Source organism: Lathyrus oleraceus, chromosome 5 (genome assembly GCF_024323335.1).
Source record: "Lathyrus oleraceus cultivar Zhongwan6 chromosome 5, CAAS_Psat_ZW6_1.0, whole genome shotgun sequence".
In the NCBI taxonomy this organism is placed as follows: domain Eukaryota; kingdom Viridiplantae; phylum Streptophyta; class Magnoliopsida; order Fabales; family Fabaceae; genus Lathyrus; species Lathyrus oleraceus.
The window spans coordinates 573,932,244-573,953,763 of NC_066583.1; the positions used below are offsets into that span (position 1 = coordinate 573,932,244).

The window sequence follows — 21,520 nt, forward strand, 5'->3', positions numbered from 1 at the left end:
ATATTTTTTTAAATATATTTTATTTTATTTTATTTTATCTCTATTTTTATGCACTTATCTCTTTTTTATTTAAATATATATTTTTTAAATATATAAATATAATTTAATTTTAACTCTATTTTTATGCACTTGTCTCTTTTTTATTTAAGTATATATATTTTAAAATATATAATATATAATTTAATTTTATCTCTATTTTTATTAATTCTAATTTTATCTCATTTTTATGGACTTATCTCTTTTTTATCTTATAATATAATATATTTTATCTATTTTTTATTATAAATATTTTTATCTATTTTTTGTGTCTTATAATATAATATTTTTTTCATTAAAAAAATTATTTACAATTTAAAATATGAATTATTATTCTTTACAATATAAAATGGTTAAATATGAATTATTATTCTTTCATTAAAAAAATTATTTACAATTTTAATGGAATATATAAATATAGTTATTTAATATATAGTAGAAAATTTATATGTCAAGGATTACATATTGTAGCTGAAAAAATGATTGTCTAATTTGGAAAGAAGATTAACCGCTTCAATCAACTGTTTTGGAAAGGAAGACTATATGCTTCTCTCAGGTGCTCGTTGTTTGGTTAGGAGTTAGCATGAAACTTTATTTTTTCTTGTATAAGAGGGTTTGATAGTTAAACCTACTAAAAGCTCTTAAGATTTATTGCATACTCTCAAGAACAAATCTTGGGGAGAGGATTAGGTCACTTCATTTCGACCGAACTTCTATAATTCATGGTGTTATCTCTCATACCCTCAACTATTTGATTTTTTGCTTATTTATCTTTCCACTGGTAAATTATTAAAATGTTTTTAAACTCTTAATATAATTGTAAATGTTTTTCAAACTAACGACAAGAGACATCAGGGTCTAAATCTTGTTTAAGAATTAATCGTCTCAAGAGGAAGATGACTTTTGATGACTTCTCGACAAGTGTACTGATAGTGTTACAAATAAAAAGAGCATCAAATCCACAGGGATTGCTATTTAAAAAAGCAATAGTTGTGCAAGTATAAAAAGTATCAATTAGGGACTTTTCAAGTTTGTAGTTGAAAATAAAAGAAGTGTCATGACAATTTAGAGAAAGAGGTCAGTTTTGCCTAGAATCACATATTTCTCCCCTATTAATGTCTAATGCATTACATGAATCAAGCATTGTTATATTTCAAAGGTGAGTTAACAAGACCATTATACCTAATCCCTTGGTGTATAACTCATGGATTCCTACTAGAGGTCTCCTATCAATATTCAACCAGCGTAAGTGAAATCAGGCGATGATATAGTACGTTAACTCTAAGGTCACTATCCGAGGTTTTTTATCCCTATTCAACCGACGCAATTACGATAGTTTCCCTAGATCAGACGCATAGGCTAAGGGTCAGTCTTCCCTATACGACCATAATCACATTAACAGAGTATCTCAAATAATGTGTTTTACGTAAAAGAAGCAATTAAATAGAAATATAACTAAGATAATTCATGCCACATTAAATTAAACATATGTCCCAATAGGTTCATCAAACAAAACGTAACCTAAAAGTGGTTAGCTACTTATACTGATAAAATTACAATACCAATTGATAAGAATAAGATTGAACAAGAATTTCTTGAAGATATGGCCTCCAGTGGCTTCGAGTTCGCTCAAAAACTCACTTTCGGTGTTGTAAATCATACTCTCCAGTATACAGTTGTAGACCCCTAAAAAAGTACCAAGTATGACTTTTTATAGCCATCAAATCGTGCCAGAGCGCGTCAAAAATTACCCAGAAAAAAGGCACGTCGCGTGTGCAATGGACTGCATTGCGCGCGTGATGCTGTGTTGGATGCCCTTCCACGCGCGTGATACCACTTTTCTTCTTTTCTATCGTTTCCGTGATAGCGTGCGATGCAACACATAATTATTCCAGTGGCTTGCTCACTTTTGCTCCTTTTCAGCCACATTTTTCTAATTCCTTAGTTCTTCATACTTGGTCATTTTTGCTCCGTTCTTTGGTCATTATTCATCAAATTTGATCATCTTCGACTTGTTTTTCTTTGTTTCTTCGACAAAAATCATGCAATGACATAGTGTCATCACAACCCCCAAACTTGAATTGTTGCGTGTCCTCAATTAACTTGAATATACTGCAAATTCCAAACAGAAAAAACAAGATGCAACAATAATAAATGAACATCACCATATGAAATTCGTTTTACCTGAAAACCATTCTAGATTCCAACTACAATCCTAAAAATTTAGAAAACATCATCAATCTTTGACAAGTACTCAACATGTCTCTCTTCTCACCATGACTCACTTAATTGATAGGGTAGTCTCTCAATCAACATGCAAAATTGTTTATACTGAGTTTGATCATGTTCTAATAGAATTCCTCAAAGAAATCAAACACACACACACACACTTGAGGTATTTTTTTGTTGTAACGTGGCTTATGTTCGGGTAGGACATTTTTGAGAAAGTAAGTTTAAACCATTGGAGTTACGTACTTAGTTCTCCTATTGTTATCATACCAACTCTTTTCCTTGTTAATGGTACTAGAGAATCGCTATTGTGGTCCTTAATATTCATTTTGCATTCCTTTTCTCTTTTTTTTGAAGAAGTTATTTTTAACTTCTTATTTTCTAAAAAAATTGAATTTTTGTCCACTTTTTCTCTAGTACCCCAACCCCAAACTTAAACTTTGCTCACTTCCAAGAGCAACCTCAAACTTATTCTTTTTCATACATCTTTAGAACTAAAAATTTCTACATAACTCCAGAGGGTGGAAAGATGTAATCTTTCAAGTCATATGGCTAATGAATAAGGCTAAGTCACCGAAAGAATGGCTAAGCTAAAAGTGGTTAGCATAGGACTTTACATATTACTACAGGGTGGTTTTAAAAAGGCTCGGAGTCCATAGCAAATAACTACCTCTATGTGTATAAATTAAACCAGACAAATTGAATCAGAAATAGTTCAAACTTGATAAAGCAATAATGCATGGATACACTCAATGAAAGAAATAGTGAATAGTGGAAATTATTTGGCTCAAACATTACTAATTGAGGTATCTGAAGGTTGAGTACAAGTCTTTCGATTCCTTTTTCATCCTTTTCTTTCTATTCGTAAGTCACTTTTCTGATGATCAAGTTTCATCTGATGGTACTTTTGATTCATCTTTTCAATACTAAAGTTGCAAGTTTTGTAAATTTGAAAGAAACAACAGTAGCAAACTCATTCATTAAAGACATACATGATTAAAATCATACAATGAGGAAGAGTACTTGTAAGTTCTATTACTCTTCATTGGGCATACATTAAAATCTCTAAATACTGGTTGGTTGTAGAAGTCTCTAAATACTGGTACAAATCTTGGGGGTTCAGCATATAAGGCGGGTGACTCTTTTGTTATCCACCTTGTTACTCCCACTGCATGAGCTTCCATCCTTCTCTAAAATCCGGATGCCTGTTAATTTTCTTGAACTTGCGCCACCTGCTGCTGCACCTGAGGTTGGTAGAATTCTTCTTCCTTTCCTACTTGGTTATCCTCTTGATCTTATTCAGTTGCTCTTGTTGGGTGATTATGTTGAAGCCTCATAATTTCCGAAGAGTTTATAGGTACTTTTTAACCCTATCATTTCATCATCTGGGTAGGTGGGTACTCTGGCTCTCCTGCACATTTCATTAATAACATAGAAATACCCACAAGCTCATTGTAGCGTTAGCCTTATTTTTAATATTTTTAGAAATTAAGTACCCTACATTAATAGGTTTACCCCTCAAAAGTGGAAAAACGCCTAAGCACCGTTTCAAAATAAATTGTGTCTGATTAGAAGCGACTTCTAGAGTTTGCACAAAGAATGAGGCTCATTCCCTAGGGGTTTGGAGAAATTCAACAATTCTAAGACGTAACACTAAGCCATGCTCAATCACCCACTCAGCCCCGGGTTTACATAAAGCAACAAACATTTCTTGGGCCATGGTTTCTTTTATAACACGACGCTTGTTTCTATAGGTCCTAAGAGCACAGACGGGGGGAGGTTGAAAATTCAAAATAGAATTAATAGCACTAGCAGAATAGTCGATGTATTTACCTTGCACATATGAAGTATAAGAGCCCACATCACTAAAAGTAGCATTTTCATAAAACTCGAGGCCAATGGTTTTGTTGTTTTTTTGAATTAAATCATTAAAACTTACCCATTGTCGATGTTGCAACATTTCCACCACTTCTTCGAAGTCTTTCAGGCCATCGTATGCAAAAGCTCTTTCTCTCATGATATGGTAGTCAATCAAATTTAAATACTTTTCAGTATTTGCTTCAGAAAGAAACTTCAAATTTGGAAACGTTTGGGCATTTAGCGCGGGAGTAGCACATGATGATGAACCTCTTTCAACTCTGCCTCTTTTTGGACCCATTATGTATGCAACAACACATAAAAATAACAATTGTGCAGAGAAAATACTAAGTAGAAGATGGTGATTAGAAGAGATTTTGGGTTAAGAGAGATTAGATAAAAGGGTTGTGAGGGAAAGATATTTGAAAATCTCTATTTATAGGAAAAATTTTGTTCTCATCGTGCGCGTCATGCGTCCATCGTGCACGCGATGCTAACAGTTATACCAACATCTATTTGCCAACGTCTCTATTACGCATGGCATGCATCCATCACGCGCGCGTTACTAACTGATCCCGAATTCTCCAATGTATATGTTGTGTATGTTATGAAGCAATCTCATGCACAATATAGCCATGTAACGCATGCGATAGGCTGCATGCTTTTTCCAGGGGATTTCCTTGTTTTCCTTTCTTCTTTTCCTTTCACCTGTCTCTTTTCTACATTATTTTTCACCTGCATTCTTTTCTTGCCATATAACATACAAAAATCGACATGTTTAATTAAATAAAATCAAATCAAATTTTTAAAAACACGCTTAGTGATGGGTTGCCTCCCACCCAACATTTCTTTAGTGTCATTAGCTTGACGGTTCATGCCTAAGGCATGTCAGACTCAAGAGATACCCTCATGCTGGATAATTGTCCTTTATTCCTTTCTCTGTCATCCTTAATAGCTTTATCTTCAATCTTGTAGCAAGTTTCTAGATCATTTGCATACGGTGTCCATTCATAAGCATTAAACACCACTTTTTCATTATTGAACTTCAAGCTAAGTTCGTATGTTTCCAAATCTATTAATGATTTACCGGTCTCCAAGAATGGGCATTCGGGAATAACTTAACCACTTGTGTCTCGCTTCATATCTACTACCACAAAATCTGCAGGAAAAACTAGATCGTCAACATGTACTAACACATCTTGTAAAACACCATGAGGATGAGTAATAGATAAGTCAGCTAAGGTGAGAGTTATATTATTAGGTATGATCTCTCCCAAATTTAAATCTTCTGCCTTATTAAGAGGCATTAAATTGATACTTGACCCTAAATCACATAGAGCATGTGGGATCTCTACCCCACCAATAGTGTAAGAGATGGAAAACTTACCTGGACCCTTCAGTTTTGTTGGCATTGTTTGAAGCAATGTCGTATTGCATTTCTCAATCATATTTACATGCTCTTTATCCAGCTTCTGCTTTGTACCAGTTAATAACGCCTTCATAAATTTAGAAAATTTTGCCATTAGTTCTAAAACTTCATGAAAATAAATACTTACCTGAAGCTTGGTTAACATCTCTTCAAACCTGGTAAACGACATTGCCTCATCTCCCTGTAGTGGTTTCTTATTAATTAATGGATATGGAGGTTTTACGTAATCGGGTAGCTATGGGTTAGGTTTATTAAGATTTTGTTTCTTAGCCCTTTTCCAAGGGGATTTTTTGTCTATCAATTGCTTAATGGTTACCCTCTTCTCATCTTGGTCACTCTAGTTTTCACTCTCCTCTTTCTCAGACCATACTTTGTCCTCTTCAATCAAGACCTTTTCCACTACTTCATCCTCACCTATGTTGGTGATTACCTCAAAACCTTCTTTTAAAGTCTTGCATGTCTCATTTTTAGGATTATCCACAATGTTACATGTAAATCCTCCACTAGAACTAGGTAAAGTGGCTATTTGCGGTAAATAGTTGACCAATTTGCATCTCTAAATTTTATATAGATGCATCATGGTTCTTACTCATTGTTTCATGTTGTTTATTTACCTGTTCAAAACTGCTCTTAGTGGCCTGGATGAATTTGTTAAGGGTCTTCTCAAGGGGTGAAGGTTTCCTTTGGCTTGGAGCTTGTGGATTTTACTAAACACCCTGATTAGCACTTGTATTCTAATTATTACTTCATCTAAATTTTGGATGATCCTTCCATCCGGGATTATAAGTGTTAGAATACATTTTTTTTCTAGAAATTTGCAAACTGGGCTTCTTCACTCGACCCTTCCAAATAGCACATTCCATTTGCATGTCCCTTTCCACATAAATCACATTGCAGTGCTTGTACCTGACTCACGTTAGCTTGACTTAAGCTACTTTCAACTACCTTTTTATTCAATAATTAAATTTGAGATAAAAGTGTAGTATGAGTATCAATAGCTAACATACATTTTGGTGTGCCTTAAGTTTCAGTTTTCAATGATTTTTCACTCTTCGAACGATATTCATGAAGCACGCCTTTTCAGTTAAGTCTTTAACATGTGGTTCTGTCATGGTTATGATTGTGCCTCCCACAGAAGCATCTAGAAGCATGCATGTTTGACCCTTGAGACTTTTAATAAAATTCTGCATTTTCTCCATGTTATTTATATTATGATTTGGGCACCTATGTAATAAAAGTTTAAACATTTCCCATGAGTCATACAATGATTCAGTTTCCTACTGCTCAAAGTTGGCGATTTCAACTCTTCATTCAGCAAACTGAATGGTGGTAAAAAATCTCTCCAAGAACTTTTCCTTAAGCTCTTTGCATATCCGTATAGTTCCATTTGGAAAACAAAGCAACCAATCTTTATCTCTTCCAATTAGAGAGAAACTAAACATCCTCAGTTTGACTTGGTCTTCAGTGACATTAGTTGGCCTGCACATTGAGCTTGTTTCGTAGAAGTGAGCAAGGTGCTCCCACGGGTCTCGAATTGCATTCATGTCGAACGGATTGTCTCCCAAACCTGAAAGCACGAATTTTTTATGTCAAAGTTAGCGGGGTTTGCTATTACAAACCCTCTATAAATTTGTCCTTCATCAGTCCTTTTGTAGTAGTCTGCCATAATGGGTTGTGGTGGTAAGTATGCCATGACGTTTTCCTCTTTGGAGTTTGAAGAAATTATTGAATTTTCTTCTACTAATGCCTTTGAGTTAGATTCGCTTCTCTGATTTCTCTCTCGATGGCACGTGTAGTCATTTCAATTTCGGGATCAAGCAATGTCAATTCTGATCTTGAGTTGCGCATACACAAATAAGAAATATGTTAGTAGCACTGTAATTAAACAATTAGGAGAAAACAAAAATAAAAACAAAAACTGAATAAGCAAAATGTTGCACAAGCATTGCCTTGTTGAAATTATCAATAGTCCCTGACAACAGTGCCAAAAACTTGATGAATTCTACGAAAGTGTATAGATAATGTTGCAGTAATAAAAAGAGTATTGAATCCACAGAGACTGCTATTTAACAAAGCAATGGTTGTGCAAGTATAAAAAGTAACAATTATGGGGGTTTTCAAGTTTGCAGTTGAAAATAAAAGAAGTGTTATGACAATTTAGAGAAAGTGGTTAGGTTTTGGCTAGGATCCCTTATTTCTCCCTTGTCGATGTCTAATGCATTACATAAATCAAGCATCGTTATATTTCCACGGCGAGTTATCAAGACCATTATAATCAATCTCTTGGTGTATAGCTCATTGATTCCTACAAGAGGTCTCATATCCCTATTCAACCGGCATAAGTGAAATTAGGAGATGATATAGTATGTTAACTCCAAGTCCACTACTCTAGGTCTCATATCCATATTTAACTGACGTAAGTACGATAATTTCTCTGGAACAGACGCATAGGCTAAGGGTCAGTATTCCATATACGACCATAATCACATTAACAGAGTATCTCAAACAATATGATTTACGTAAAAAAACAATTAAATAGAAATATAACTAAGATAATTCATGCAACATCAAATTAAACATATGTCTAAACATGTTCGAAACAGGTTCTTCAGACAAAACCTAACCTAAGAGTGTTTAGCTACTCATACCGATAAAATTATAATACTAACTGATAAGAATAAGATTGCATAAGAATTCCTTAAATATTTGGCCTCCAATGGCTTCGAATACGCTCCAAAACTCATTTCCGAATTTGTAAATCGTACTCTCTAGTCTCCAATCCCAAAACCCTAAAAAAGTACCAAGTCTGCCTTTTTATAGCCATCAAATCATACAAGAACGCGTCAAAAATTTCCCAAAAAAAAGGCCCATCGCGCACAATATATTGCCTCGCACGCGATGCTACATTAGCTGCTCTTCCATGCGTGCGATGGCATGCGATATGACTTTTCTTCTTTTCAATCACGCGTGCGATGCAACACGTAATTATTCTAGTGGCTTGCTTGCTTTTGCTCCTTTTTCAGCCTCATTTCTCTAAGTCCACAGTTCTTCATACTTTGTCATTTTTGCTATGTTCTTTAGCCACTATTCATCAAATTTGATCATCTTTAACTTGTTTTTCTTTGTTTCTTCAACTTCATCAAAGATTGAAGAATCGTCAACTTCATCAAACTCTTATCAAACAACTCCAATGGATTCCTTGGAAAGAACATACTGAGTAGTTGAATGATCCTCGGAAGATTCAACATTAAATAAAGGAACTTCATTTGTGAAAGAATATAAAGAAGAATTATCATCCCAATGAAGTCTTCGAAAGAAGAAGAAGAGAAGATACATCAACTTCGGGGAAAACTATAGAAGAATCTTCTTCCAACAAGAAGATGAAGTTTGCTTGAAAGCATCTAACGAGGAAGATGATTATGAGGTAACAAAACCATCTTACAAGCAATTGTTTGTAATAAGTGTTAAGTTAGTTGAAGAAAGAAATAAAAAGATTAAAAAATGCAACTTAGACCTTAATAAATATCTAAAGTTTCTTGAAGAAAGAAATAAAAAGATTAAGTTAGAAATAATCAATCTTAGACACTCACCAGAAACTTGTGAGACTAGCATCTCGTTGACAAATGAAGTAACAAATTTACATGAAATACATCCCAAAGAAGAATACCATTTAAGGATTAGTTATGTAGTGTCTATTTTGAGATGTTCGGTCATATAGTGTTTTTTGTTGTTCTTTGAGAACCACTTTAACAATGTTTTGTAAGACTACTATGTGTTTTGAGATGTTTGGTTATGTAATGTTTGATGTTGTTGTTTGAGAACCACCCCAACAATGTTATTATTCTGAATAATGTTTTGTAATCCTATCTCAACAAGGTTGAATGAATGTTTTGTAATCCTATTATTATTATGGTGTAATGTATGCTTTATGGTTCTGCATAATTCATTCAAAATTGAATAATATACTCTATGGTTAAGTAGAAATGATACATAATATCACTGTTGCATAATTATATGCCACTGCTGCATTATTCATGTTAAATGAATGTATGCATTATTCAAACAGAAATGTACTAATTCAAAATTGAAACCAACATTACCAAACATTCAACTTAATTCAAAATTTCTAACATTACATAATAAAATCAACATTCAATATTGTAATTTATTCCAGAGATTCATAATAATTTGTTCCAAAAATTTGACACAGACACCTATTTCCCATTACAGCTTACTTATGTGGACAACCCCAAAAAAAAATTCCATAATTCCTAATTGTTCTTGCCCTGCGAAGAACAAGAATATATCCACAACGACAACAAGGTTTCTATTAAATATTTTAATTGTTTTTAACTTGTGAATCACTACTTTTAGCAATCTTGTTTTTCCCTGAAGATGATGAACAACGTCTAGGACTCATGATTATGAAACGCGTGTTTTTAATTTAGGTTCCGCTTTGAAGAATATGAAAGAAGAACGATGAAATTTGAACTTTTCGAATTAGGACTTTGTTCTGGAAAAAAAAACAGTGACGGCACAGTGAAAAAGATGTTGAAGAGAAAATGTCACCTCATATGGCACAGGTGTAATAATTGACGTTGTTTATAGAAAATATACGGAAATAACTTGTGTGACACTGTTTGAGTAGATATACGGTCTAATTGGTCATTTTAAAATAAAATGGACCAAAATGGACCCCTAACATATAGATAAGAAATAAAAAAGATATTTAAAAAAAAACTAATAGAGAAGTAAAAGCCTGTTAGTCTCTTGTTTCATACTAAAAGAGTAGAGCAACGCAAATTTGTTTAGTCGATAGAAGAAGAAAAAGTGGGAAAATATTGACAAAAGTGACGCGTTTTATTGTGGATCGGCTCCGGATTTTTTTTGTATTATTACTTTTGTAAGAAATCTTGTTGGTATGACTTTGGCAAGTCTATAATAATGAATTAATGAAATTCTCTTGAGGACAATTTAGCCTATCAAATTTTAAAATGAGAAATTGTCATTACTGTTTTTTATTAAAGATCAAAATGAATTTTCACTCTTATTTTAAAAAAACGCTACCAATCTGATCCTATTATTTTCACACATTATTTATGAATTCACTCAGATCCAGACAAAATAAAGAAAAACAAGTGCACATAAATGATAAAAACTGAAACTAGGTGTGTAAATCAAAGATTCAGCACGCAATATAAACCTATCAATGCAAAATGTTTAAAAATTTACAAATTCGTTGCATCTGATACCACTATGGCAAATGCTACAATGAACATACTATTGATGTACAAAGGAATCTCAGTGTTCTCGTTGTACAGTTAATTTATTACAAATGAACCCTAATTAGTAATTACAATCTATTGTCTGAATGAAGATTAAAAGGGGATAAATGACCCATAAGAAACAACTGGATAGCTTCTTCTCATCCTCCTTCAAGGCTCAAGAATTCTTCCACTCCAAATTGTGGGTAAAGCGTTAAATTAAATAGTTAATGAATTACATAGGTACATACATAGACAAAACAGGAACTATGTTGAAAATATATTTCATAATCTCTCTTGCCCTTTTTCTGATAACAATGATCTGTCCCTTCCATCGGCATTAACTTAAATCCCCTCCAACTCTTCCCTTTCCAAAAATTTACTTCTTGCAATGGAAGTTGCAAGTCAAGAGACAACTCTCTAGCTCACATGCCCACCTAAGAAGCACTTTCTTCTTATCAGTCACCACTATCTTGTATGCAGTTGGCAAAAGAAAACCATGAGATGCAAAATGATGAATGCCCGTGGTGCACCTAACAGAAAACAATGTTTCCACTTCCTCATTGCTCTAAGTAAAAAGCATCTTCAACTCCTCAATCCGTGCAGATCGAACTTCCTGATCCGTCAAGGCACCAGAAATCATTCTTTGTTTGCGTGCTTGCACTGCCTCCATTCTCTGCTCAACTGACCCCTGCAATGTGAAACATAAGAATAAATGTCATATTTGAGTCAATGAAGTCACTTCATTTGGTGCTAACAACCGTGCATAACTATCCATACATATTAACTCACTTGAACATAACAATCTCATATATCAGACTCATAAGCAAACACAGCCTCGTTAAAATTTTAACACTTCAACTAAACAAATTATAATGTTCACACGTGAAAAGAAAATTTTCAGCTCAGCTGGTGGCTTTGCTACCCAAACTTAACTAGTTCACTACCAGATTCCTCTTACCCAGTGAAGCAATTAACAAGGCCCAATTTAAAGTATATATGATAATAAAATCATGTCCCATGTATGCATGATTTCTCAAAATTGAGACACAAAATATACCTTCACAATAAATCGTTTGATGGCCACCTTCTTTGTTTGTCCAATGCGATGAATACGCATAACAGCTTGTTCCTCAACAGCTGGATTCCACCATGGATCCTGTTGATATTGACAAACTATCTATATCAAAAGTGCTTTTTAAAAAACTTAATGAACAATAATAAGAATAATAATAATATGCAGCATTCATTAGGTTGGTTATTCATAAACATATTCTGGTGCAACTTTCTGAATACTTAATACTCTTATACAAAACTCATGGATCCTCCCTAAAAATTGCATAGATTAAATTTCTTAATCTAAAATACATACTAAAACAACTGACTATTTGGAAGCCAAAAAATCTGTATATTTAAATAGAAAACAGTAAAAGTATAGTGGGTATAATAACCTAAATTTGCATCATTTTGTTACATTAATTTATCTCCCAGCTTCAAATTAATCAAAGAGCCATGTTTTGATTTCCATTTTATTGAGACGGGTTCAATCAAATATCAACTGAAACCGTGTTAGAAAATCTCGAAAGAATCCTATTGAAAACAACATTAGGATTCATGTATTTTCTTTATTGAATATATAGGATTGGCATAGAATAAGATAAAATATTCTGTAATTATTCTATTAATTGCTTTGAAGTCTACATAAAAAGAGCTCATTGTGCAGTTGAAACACGTTTCACTACATGTCCTTTTTTTCTCATTCGACAAATCCAAATACTTTGTTTACCATACGTTAGAAAACCTGAAGCTAAACAAATACACAACAGTTTAAGCAAATAGAAACTGATATGCTCGTACCATGACAAAAGCATTGGAAGCTGCTGTTAGATTTATACCCACTCCACCAGCTTTTAGCGACATCAACAACACCTGGTGCAAGAAATAACTACTGATGGTTATTAATAGTCAATGCATTGAAACAGCTCGCTGTACTGACTAGGTAACAGACAAACATGAGGAAATATGTTAAAACCTGTATGTCACTGTCTTCTGAGAATTGTTTAATTACTTTTTCCCGCTGCTGCATATTCAATGTCCCATCAAGACGAAGAAATGATATTTTATTCCTGGACATCAATGATAAAACAAAGATAATGATTAATGAACCTCTAGGTATCATTGTTCATCACCAAGATGAAGGATGTCACAAGATCACAGCAATCATTAAAGTGGATATCAACTTCAAACGAATGATTAAAACACAATATAAAAAAACCATGACTGTCTATAGGAACAGCTCTTTTCAAGATTTCACATTCACTCGAATTTTCCCATGTTCTTCCTAAAAACGATTAAACCAGCAAAAATCTTACCGAGTAAAGGGAATCTGCAAGAGATCTAGAAATGCAGTCCACTGGCTGAAAACAATGCTCTTAGATCCGGAGGAGCGGATATTTTCAAGTTCATTCAAAAGACCGGTTACCTTGCATGACTCTACCCAGTTCTTCTCGATATCAACCTGAAATCGACTCTCAGTAGGGGCGGTAATAAGATCCTGCTTGCTGACTATTTTCCTGTTAAAAATAATTTTAGGACAAGGAGTTTGCACTATAACCAAATTTATTTGAAACTACTAACAATCTTAAACATCTATTAGACCAAGTTAAAGATAAGATATCCAAAATTCTAACAGGTTAACCTGAAAATACCTACAAACAGGACATAAACCAGAGGTAGAATTTCGCCAACTTGCCAAGAGGCATTCCCGGCAAAGGCGGTGAGCACATGGTGTCAACACTGCATCTTCAAATGCTTCAAGACATATTGGACACTCTCCCTGCTCCCCTTTACGTAGCTCTTCCACAACTTCATGAACATAAGCTCGTGAGAGTGCATCTTTTTCTTCACCTTCTGAAGCATTACAGGTTCCTTTAAGGAAGCGCTTAGCTAGTTTCTTTAGATCAGCAAATTCTTGAGTATCACCTCGACTAAAAAAATTAATGGCCATCATGACAAAAGGTTAAGGCTTGGTAAGACAACAATTAAATTATGCAAGGGGAAAAGAAAACATAGCCACAAGAGGGCTTTTAAGTCACATTTAACAAAGTTGCAAAAAAACATCAAAAGTGAAACATCATCAAGCAAGGCTAAGAAAACCATCCTATGCAATGATAAACTCATTCCTAAATAGTATGTGATGCAATCAAACATCTTATACAAACATACCAGCTATGTATATCTTTGTGTTCAAGAAAGAAAAGTTTGTGACGAGTCATTAGCGCACAGCCTAAATAAAATATTCCAAATACTCAGACAATTTAATAATGCAAAATCAAATAAGCAGGGCTACCAATCAAGAAAATTGTGCACGAGGATAGTGAAAAGACAGTGGGATAACCACTCGGTCAGACCAAATTAGAAATTTCCTATGAGCAAGTTAAATATGTTTGTCAACTGTTCCTTAAAGTAAATTGATCAGACCGGATGCTTATTGTTAAAACATTTTACACTGGCAGCATATTTCCACTGTAACAGCCAAGTATATAACCAAAATCTAAGACACCCCACCTCATTACGAGAAATGGATGGTCACAGCATTGCCGAAGACGTAAAAGTAGCTCTAGAATTGAAGCATAGTTATGAAGAACTCGTCCTTGCTCAACAAACTGATCAAACTTTACCTGTACAAATTTCACCCAACACGCTTGATCAACGTAGCCTTTTTCAGTGCCAAAGAAGTAAAATGAAAATTTTTAATATAGATTAGGATTAACTTTTTAAAAAATTAAAAATTACAAAAAAAACCTTAGATCTTTTGAATAGAGCCTCATAGAAGTCTTTTTCAGCTTCTGTGGGCTCACAATAAATTATCTGCATATCAGCAGGAGGGAGAACTAGTATAGGCCTACAGCAAACAATAGGTTAACAGAATATACTAGATGTTAAAAACAACACAATTGCTTAACCAGTTTACTAACTTGCCCTCTCGATCTGTGCTATGTTTGGTTCTCCTCAACATGATAGGCTTCAAAATGGACTGAACTAATTTCAATCCTCTCTCATCGCCACCCTCAAATGGTTTCTGAATAAGCTTGTTCCACCTGGATCATACAAGACAAATCTTGAGAGTCAGGCTTTCCAGCCACATACCAACTTATGGTTAAATAATTAAAGTAATAAACAGAGTAGAAGTAGATTGATATACTAAGCAATCATAACATTCAGCACGGTTTCACCCTCCAATTATTTTAATCAAATTTTGACGGGAAACATTATTTTTCATAAACCCCAATTAAATCTTAAGATTCGGACTAAAAATTCCATGTAAAGCGTTGTTGCTGCTTTCATTTGTTTCAATCTTCAGAAGGAAATATTTGAGAGCTAAAACATTAACTAGAATGTGGGATAATCTAAATCAAGTTAGATAAATGGAATCCAAAGTTTGGTTTAAACATAAATAACAAAAAATAAAATCATAATTAAACATCAAAGCCTAGCATTCACCCTCCAAAAATAATGAGAAATGAAAAAGCATCGCAAAACATATTGGATATTGGACATATTACAATTAGAGTTAAATAGCCAACACTAAGAATAATATTATTTTACCAGGCCCAATGACCCCAAGGCTCTATTCTCAGAAAGCGAAGAAGACTGTAAACATCTTCAAGGTTGTTCTGTAGATAAAAATAAAAGGACTCAATGTCAGAAGGCATAAAAACTATATGATTATATTTGCTGTCGTGAGACTCGGGACCAACCAAAAATAAGTCAACTAATGCTCAATACCAATACATGAATTCAAGAGCGCCCTTCCGGCCTCTGGATTAAGACATTTTCTAACCACCAACTAATTACCCCCTTTCTATTATATGCGGGTAGCATGAATTCGCAATTGAGTATTAATTCTCTCTTCTCTATTCCCCCACATAACATTTATCTTCTTAATTAACTATTGGAATTGAAAAAGGAACAAGTCAACAACAAAGCAAATTTGCATGACAAACTAAATGTTATCATATTAAAACATAATGCCCAACTTGCTTGCTAGGATTAAACAAAAATCATAAATGAAGTATAACAGAATAAAAATGCAAGATGAGAATATAAACACAATTCAGAGCATGAAATAGAAATTATAATCATAAACAAATCATAATCATACAACCCAGAGAGGGATGGAAACCATAAAACACTTGGTGGTTTAATCATAAATATAACCTCAGCATTAATTGAAGATACCCATTATATCGAGTTAATGCATCACTTAGTGGTCTTCCAAAAATTTGGACGAAAACTCTTGTCTTAATCCACATATAGAAAAGAATTTTGTATAAGAGTAAGACTCAAAATATACACCTGGATTGGAGTCCCAGTAAGACACCAGCGATTGTCAGCAATTAGAGCAGAAGCAGCCATAGAAACTTGACTTTTAGAAGATTTTATAGTATGCGCCTCGTCAAGAACCACTCTGAACCAACGAATTGAAAAGAGTCCACCATTATTCTCTGCATTCTGTACAAGAGACGGATAGAAAGATGTGCAAGTTAATAAGATTTAAGAAAAGAAGCAAACTGGAAGAGAACTATAAGAGTGAACAGGTTTGCAGCTACCTCACTGGAAAAATCAGAAGCCAAAACTCCATATGTAGTAATTACAATGTCACATTGAGCTAGACTTTTTGCATCTTTGGGTCTACTTTGCCCATAATGAACATATAGAGACAGGGACCCGGGGCGCACGTGAGTTTCAATCTCTGCCTGGAAAATTGTCAAATGTTTAGAACTGGAAAGAAAGCATTTGAATTACTCTATATATCCCATATTTGAATACAAGATAGCTACATAATGTAAATACCTTCCACTGCCCAAGAAGAGTCATGGGACATATTATCAAGTTGCCGCCACTTGTTAGAGAATTGCTTTGCTTTGTTGGTTTATCAAAACCAGTAAATTTGGTTACCTTCTTTGGAATGTTTGCAAAATTGGGAATTGTACCAGTATCACTAACTTCACCACCTTCAATAAATGACTGGGTTATGGGTTGACTGCCAAATAATCCACCCCTTCCTGAATGGGTAATGAGAAGGGATATGGTCATTACTGTCTTTCCAAGTCCCATGGCATCTGCCAAAATCTTCAGTTTCAAAAGAAAATAATGCATTATAAAATTGAAAAGTATGTGAAATAAAAACAAAAAATTGGGGTTAACTACTTAAAAAACTTACTCCTCCTCTAGCCATTTGAAGGGTGCTGGGAAATTCTGTTGTGGCTTCACCAGAAAATGCATTCAAATAAACAACAAGCTCCCTCCTGAAAAACACAAGCACGGCTACTACATTAGAACCATTGATTTATTTTGTGTATGACAAGTGACAACAGGCACATACTTGTCAGCCAGGCGATATGCCTCCCAACAAGGATGAAGGGTTGTTGTAGTATCGTCCCTTGGTCGTCCCTTCTCCATCTGAATCATCCAATGAAGAGCTTGCTTTTGATAGGGGCGCAGATCACAAAGAAGATTTTCAGGGGGGTCCATTTCCTAAACAAAACTTTCAGGTTAGTGGACAATCATTACATCATTTATAAGCATAATATATGTAAAACACAGCATGTTACTCAGCACCTCTAACTCTGAACTTGAAGCAACACCAACAATGTTTTCAAGATCAAATTCGGAAACAGTATCCTCGGTTTCATTCTCATGACCATTTTGCAAAGGACGTTCAGACTTGGCATGTAGTGATGTGACCTGAAGAGAAAATCCCTTCCGTTACAGAAATCAACAATGTTAGCGAAGACATGGTTTGAAGCAATTATATCCATAACCTTTACCGTTTGACTGAAAGGACGCTTGTTGGAACAGAAATCACCAGGAGTTAACTCTGCCTACAAAACAAGCAGTAATGCTAGTCAATAGTCTAGTACAACTTACTTGATTCTAACAAGTGAGTCAAATTTTTCAACAGCAGAAGCTAACTCCACAAACAACAAGAAAACACAATTTACATTGAATATACCAAAGATATAAAAACAACCCAAAAGAAGAAGAAAAATGTACAGCCAACAACAACCTTCTTGAAAGGACTAAGACCAAGTAACCGGAACAGGGAAGGAAGAGGATGAAACACCGATTCATCTGTCGAATTTGCAGCATCCTTAAGAGAAACCTGATGTTGCTTAACAAACATTGACCTATTGATGAATACACTGAAAAGGACACAATTTATTTATTTGCCATGACATAAAACTTACCATAAACCCATAGAATTTCATAAACAAATACTTCAACAAAACACTGTAACTATGTAACTAGTAAAAAACATAGTGTGGCAAGCCAAGAATTTTTTTGCAATGAGCATGTACCTGATTGACAAAATTATAGTATCCATGATGCCCAAAACATTAGGTGCAAATTCACATTTGCCTTCAATCTTAACCTTATTATCCCGCACCAGAGGCAACAAACACCGAGCCCATTCGTTTGGTATTCTACCAATCTTACAAAAAATAATCAAATACATCAACTTAATCACAAACTGAATTTGCAAAAACAAAAACCTTACTATTTAGAACAATTTTAAATTACCTCCCAATCTTGTTCATTAGAAAACCGAACTATCTCAGAACAAGCTGCTGCTCGCCCAAACACCTTACCCGGAGAAGGCGAAACAGAAACCTTTTTGGCTGGAAACTTGAAAATCACTGCATCACCTGATTTTATAGTCCTCCCTTTACACGTGGACAGCCCTGCCACATCACCGGAGCCAACGAACCACCAATCAATAGATTTAGACTCGACGGAGCATTTCTTGTTTTCGACATCGGCATTGCGCTTGGAGCTAGAGGTAACCGTGGGTGGAGTTGATTTCGGAGGAGAAACCCGTCGTTTGTTGATGGCGTGAGTGGGTTGGGATTTAGGGGTACTAGTGTCGAAGATAATGTTGATAGCGGCGGTGACGTCGTTTTTTGCCAAGTGCAGGGCTCTTATGATGTCCATGTCGGTGAATTCCGAACCGACTATTGATCGGACGGTGTAGAGGTGGTCGTCGGAGACCTTGCTACCCATTGAAACCCTAACCCTAAAAAATCCTTAACTTTTCTGAATGCTAAGGGTTTGGAGATTGAAAAAACTCCTAATTTAATGCTAAATGGTTCCGAGTTCAGAGATTGAAAAAAGAAGAGGAAATTCAAAATTCGTATAAACTGTAAATTAGCAGAGAGGCGAGGGCGGTGAGTCTTTCGTTACATGGCGCGGGAGTCTGTGTGAGAGTGACGTGGCTATTTATCTTTCCTTCCCGCCATATCTAATTGAGATTTGGAAAACTTCTTTTTTTAGTTTCTAGAAAAACGTTTGTATTAGAAGAAAAAAAAGTTTATCAACTTTTAATTAAATAAATATACAATTTTCAATAAAAATTAATATTTAACTCTTAACTTATATCTAATTGAAATTTCACCATTTTAAAGTGAATAAGTGGGATATCACAAGTTCGAACTTGCATATTTATATTTGATGTTTTTGCACAACTATCAACTGAGTTGTCTTAACGGGACATGCTAAAGCATGTTTTTATTTATATGTTTAAAATAATTATGTCTATTAGATTTTTATTGATGACTATTTTATTTTATCAAATATATAATTTGTTATGATACACTTTAAGTTACATATTAGATGGGAATTGAGATTGAGATTAATAGTAGTTTATATACCACACTCGTACTCCTTAGTTCAACGAGGCGTCTTTTTCAAATGATCAAATTGTGGTGGAATTCTTCACATATGTATTTATTTGTTGATCTGAATATGATGCCGTCGACATAGATTTGAATTAATAAGGTGTGATATTTGATTTTCTTAATGAATAATGTAGTGTCAACCATACCTCAATTCCTCATTCACAAAGAAAGTTGTTAAGTCAATCATAAAGAGTCTTTCTCAACTTATAGACATGTGAAGGATTCTTGAAGTCTTCAAAATCGGAAGGATATTTGACATAGACTTCTTCATTGATGTATTCATTCAATAAGGCACTCTTTATATACATTTGGAATATCCGGAAATTTAATGAACAAGCATAAGTAAGTAATAATCGTATAGCTTCTAACCTTACAATCTGATCGAATGTTTCTTCAAAGTTGATCACTTCTTCTTAACTATATCTTTGGATTACCAATCTTGTCTTGTTTCGAACAATTATACTATTCTCATCAAGTTTATTCTTAAACACTCATTTAGTACCAATGATGGATTTTTGAGAGTTACGGAAAACTAACACGATCATTATACCTAATTTTTTGGTGTATAACTCACTCTTTTAAATTATAACTCCCTAATTCCTTAGATCAGTTCGAAGCTAATATAGACGTAACAGTTTGTTAATTTTTAAGTCACAAACTTATAATGATTAATTTTGAAGTCACAAACTTATACATTTTTCTGTTATATTGTTCAGAGATGGTCTAAGTTAGTATAAGATCTTATTGTAAGACATTTTATTGCCAGTGAAATATCATGGATTTTCTTACGATATATATTGTTCTGTTAACATATTCAGTGAATGTGGTTCAGATAGCTTTGAAATCTTAGCCATAAAATCATGTTTCAAGTGTTGCAATGCGTGAAGATATTTGTCAAAGGAACTTACTGGTTGAGATTTGGAAGAGTTGTCTAAACACTTGCCGAATTCTCCTGCAGATTTGGCCATATAGTAGTAATTCATGCCATTGCCAAGTAACTTATAGGTTTGGATTAGAAAGAGGTGAAGACATTTATGTCTTAGGAATTTTTACGAAAAAGAATGCAATGGGAAAAAACTACAGAGAAAGAAAAAATAGTGCAGAACAAACGAAAGTTCATACCTTTGAAAAATAAAACATCAACAGAAACGATAAAAAGCACCATCTACATTCAACTAGCCTCAAAGTAACAGAATTGCATGATTTATTACACATATTGTATTAAACTCCGCAACAAGCAATAACTATCAACCAACAAGAGAAACTTGAAATATAGCATCGTAACATGGCAACTAAATTTCTAATTATTCTTCCTAAAGAAACAACTGAAAAGAAAAGGAAACAGCTGAATTTCAAGTGTCTTTCTACCAACATTCTAGAAGCTTCTTCTTCGATGAAAACGGCCGTGTTCTTTTCTTTTCTTGGTTGAAGTTTCATCCGAAGTTGTTTGAGTTTCAGAAGATCTCTCTTTTCTCTTCTTTGGTGTTAAACTCAGCATAGCATCCAATGGCAATGTTGACAAATCCTTCACTGCTACTTCTTTCTTGTTGAATCTTCTTCCCCTAGAACAAGAACCAGAAGCTTGAGTTTGAGTTTGAGTTTGAGAAGGTCTTTCATTGATGTTAAGTCGAGAGGAGAAGGAAGAATCCAATGATTCAATGTCATTATTGATTGCAGCATCAGAAGATGAACCGATAATCTCTGCTGCTGCATCAGAAGATGAACCGATAATCTCTGCTGCTCCATCCTCATTCATTGCTGCTGCATCAGAAGATGAACCGATAATCTCTGCTGCTCCATCCTCATTCATTGCTGCTGCATCAGAAGATGAACCGATAATCTCTGCTGCTCCATCCTCATTCATTGCTGCTGCATCAGAAGATGAACCGATAATCTCTGCTGCGCCATCCTCATTCATTGCTGCTGCATCAGAAGATGAACCGATAATCTCTGCTGCGCCATCC

The 21,520-nt window shown here is 34.4% G+C and overlaps 2 protein-coding genes across 2 annotated transcripts; both read right to left on the bottom strand.

Moving 5' to 3' along the window:
• Window positions 1-5,240: 5,240 nt before the first annotated feature.
• Window positions 5,241-5,720, bottom strand: LOC127082156 (uncharacterized). The gene is made up of 2 exons (XM_051022380.1): window positions 5,679-5,720; window positions 5,241-5,618 (listed from the first exon to the last, which is right to left on the bottom strand). The coding sequence occupies exons 1-2, from the start codon at window positions 5,718-5,720 to the stop codon at window positions 5,241-5,243; spliced, it is 420 nt and encodes a 139-aa protein (XP_050878337.1).
• A 5,002-nt stretch (window positions 5,721-10,722) lies between these two features.
• On the bottom strand, window positions 10,723-19,148 carry LOC127086576 (DNA repair protein RAD5A). The gene is made up of 20 exons (XM_051027357.1): window positions 18,403-19,148; window positions 18,180-18,313; window positions 17,888-18,023; window positions 17,649-17,702; window positions 17,440-17,565; window positions 17,204-17,355; window positions 17,042-17,126; window positions 16,672-16,950; window positions 16,428-16,574; window positions 16,174-16,329; window positions 15,424-15,491; window positions 14,793-14,915; window positions 14,620-14,719; window positions 14,383-14,495; window positions 13,524-13,802; window positions 13,188-13,388; window positions 12,848-12,941; window positions 12,673-12,744; window positions 11,876-11,974; window positions 10,723-11,506 (listed from the first exon to the last, which is right to left on the bottom strand). Exons 1-20 carry the CDS (start codon window positions 18,880-18,882, stop codon window positions 11,384-11,386), a joined length of 3,021 nt encoding a protein of 1,006 aa, XP_050883314.1. The 5' UTR covers window positions 18,883-19,148; the 3' UTR covers window positions 10,723-11,383.
• Between the last annotated feature and the right edge of the window lie 2,372 nt (window positions 19,149-21,520).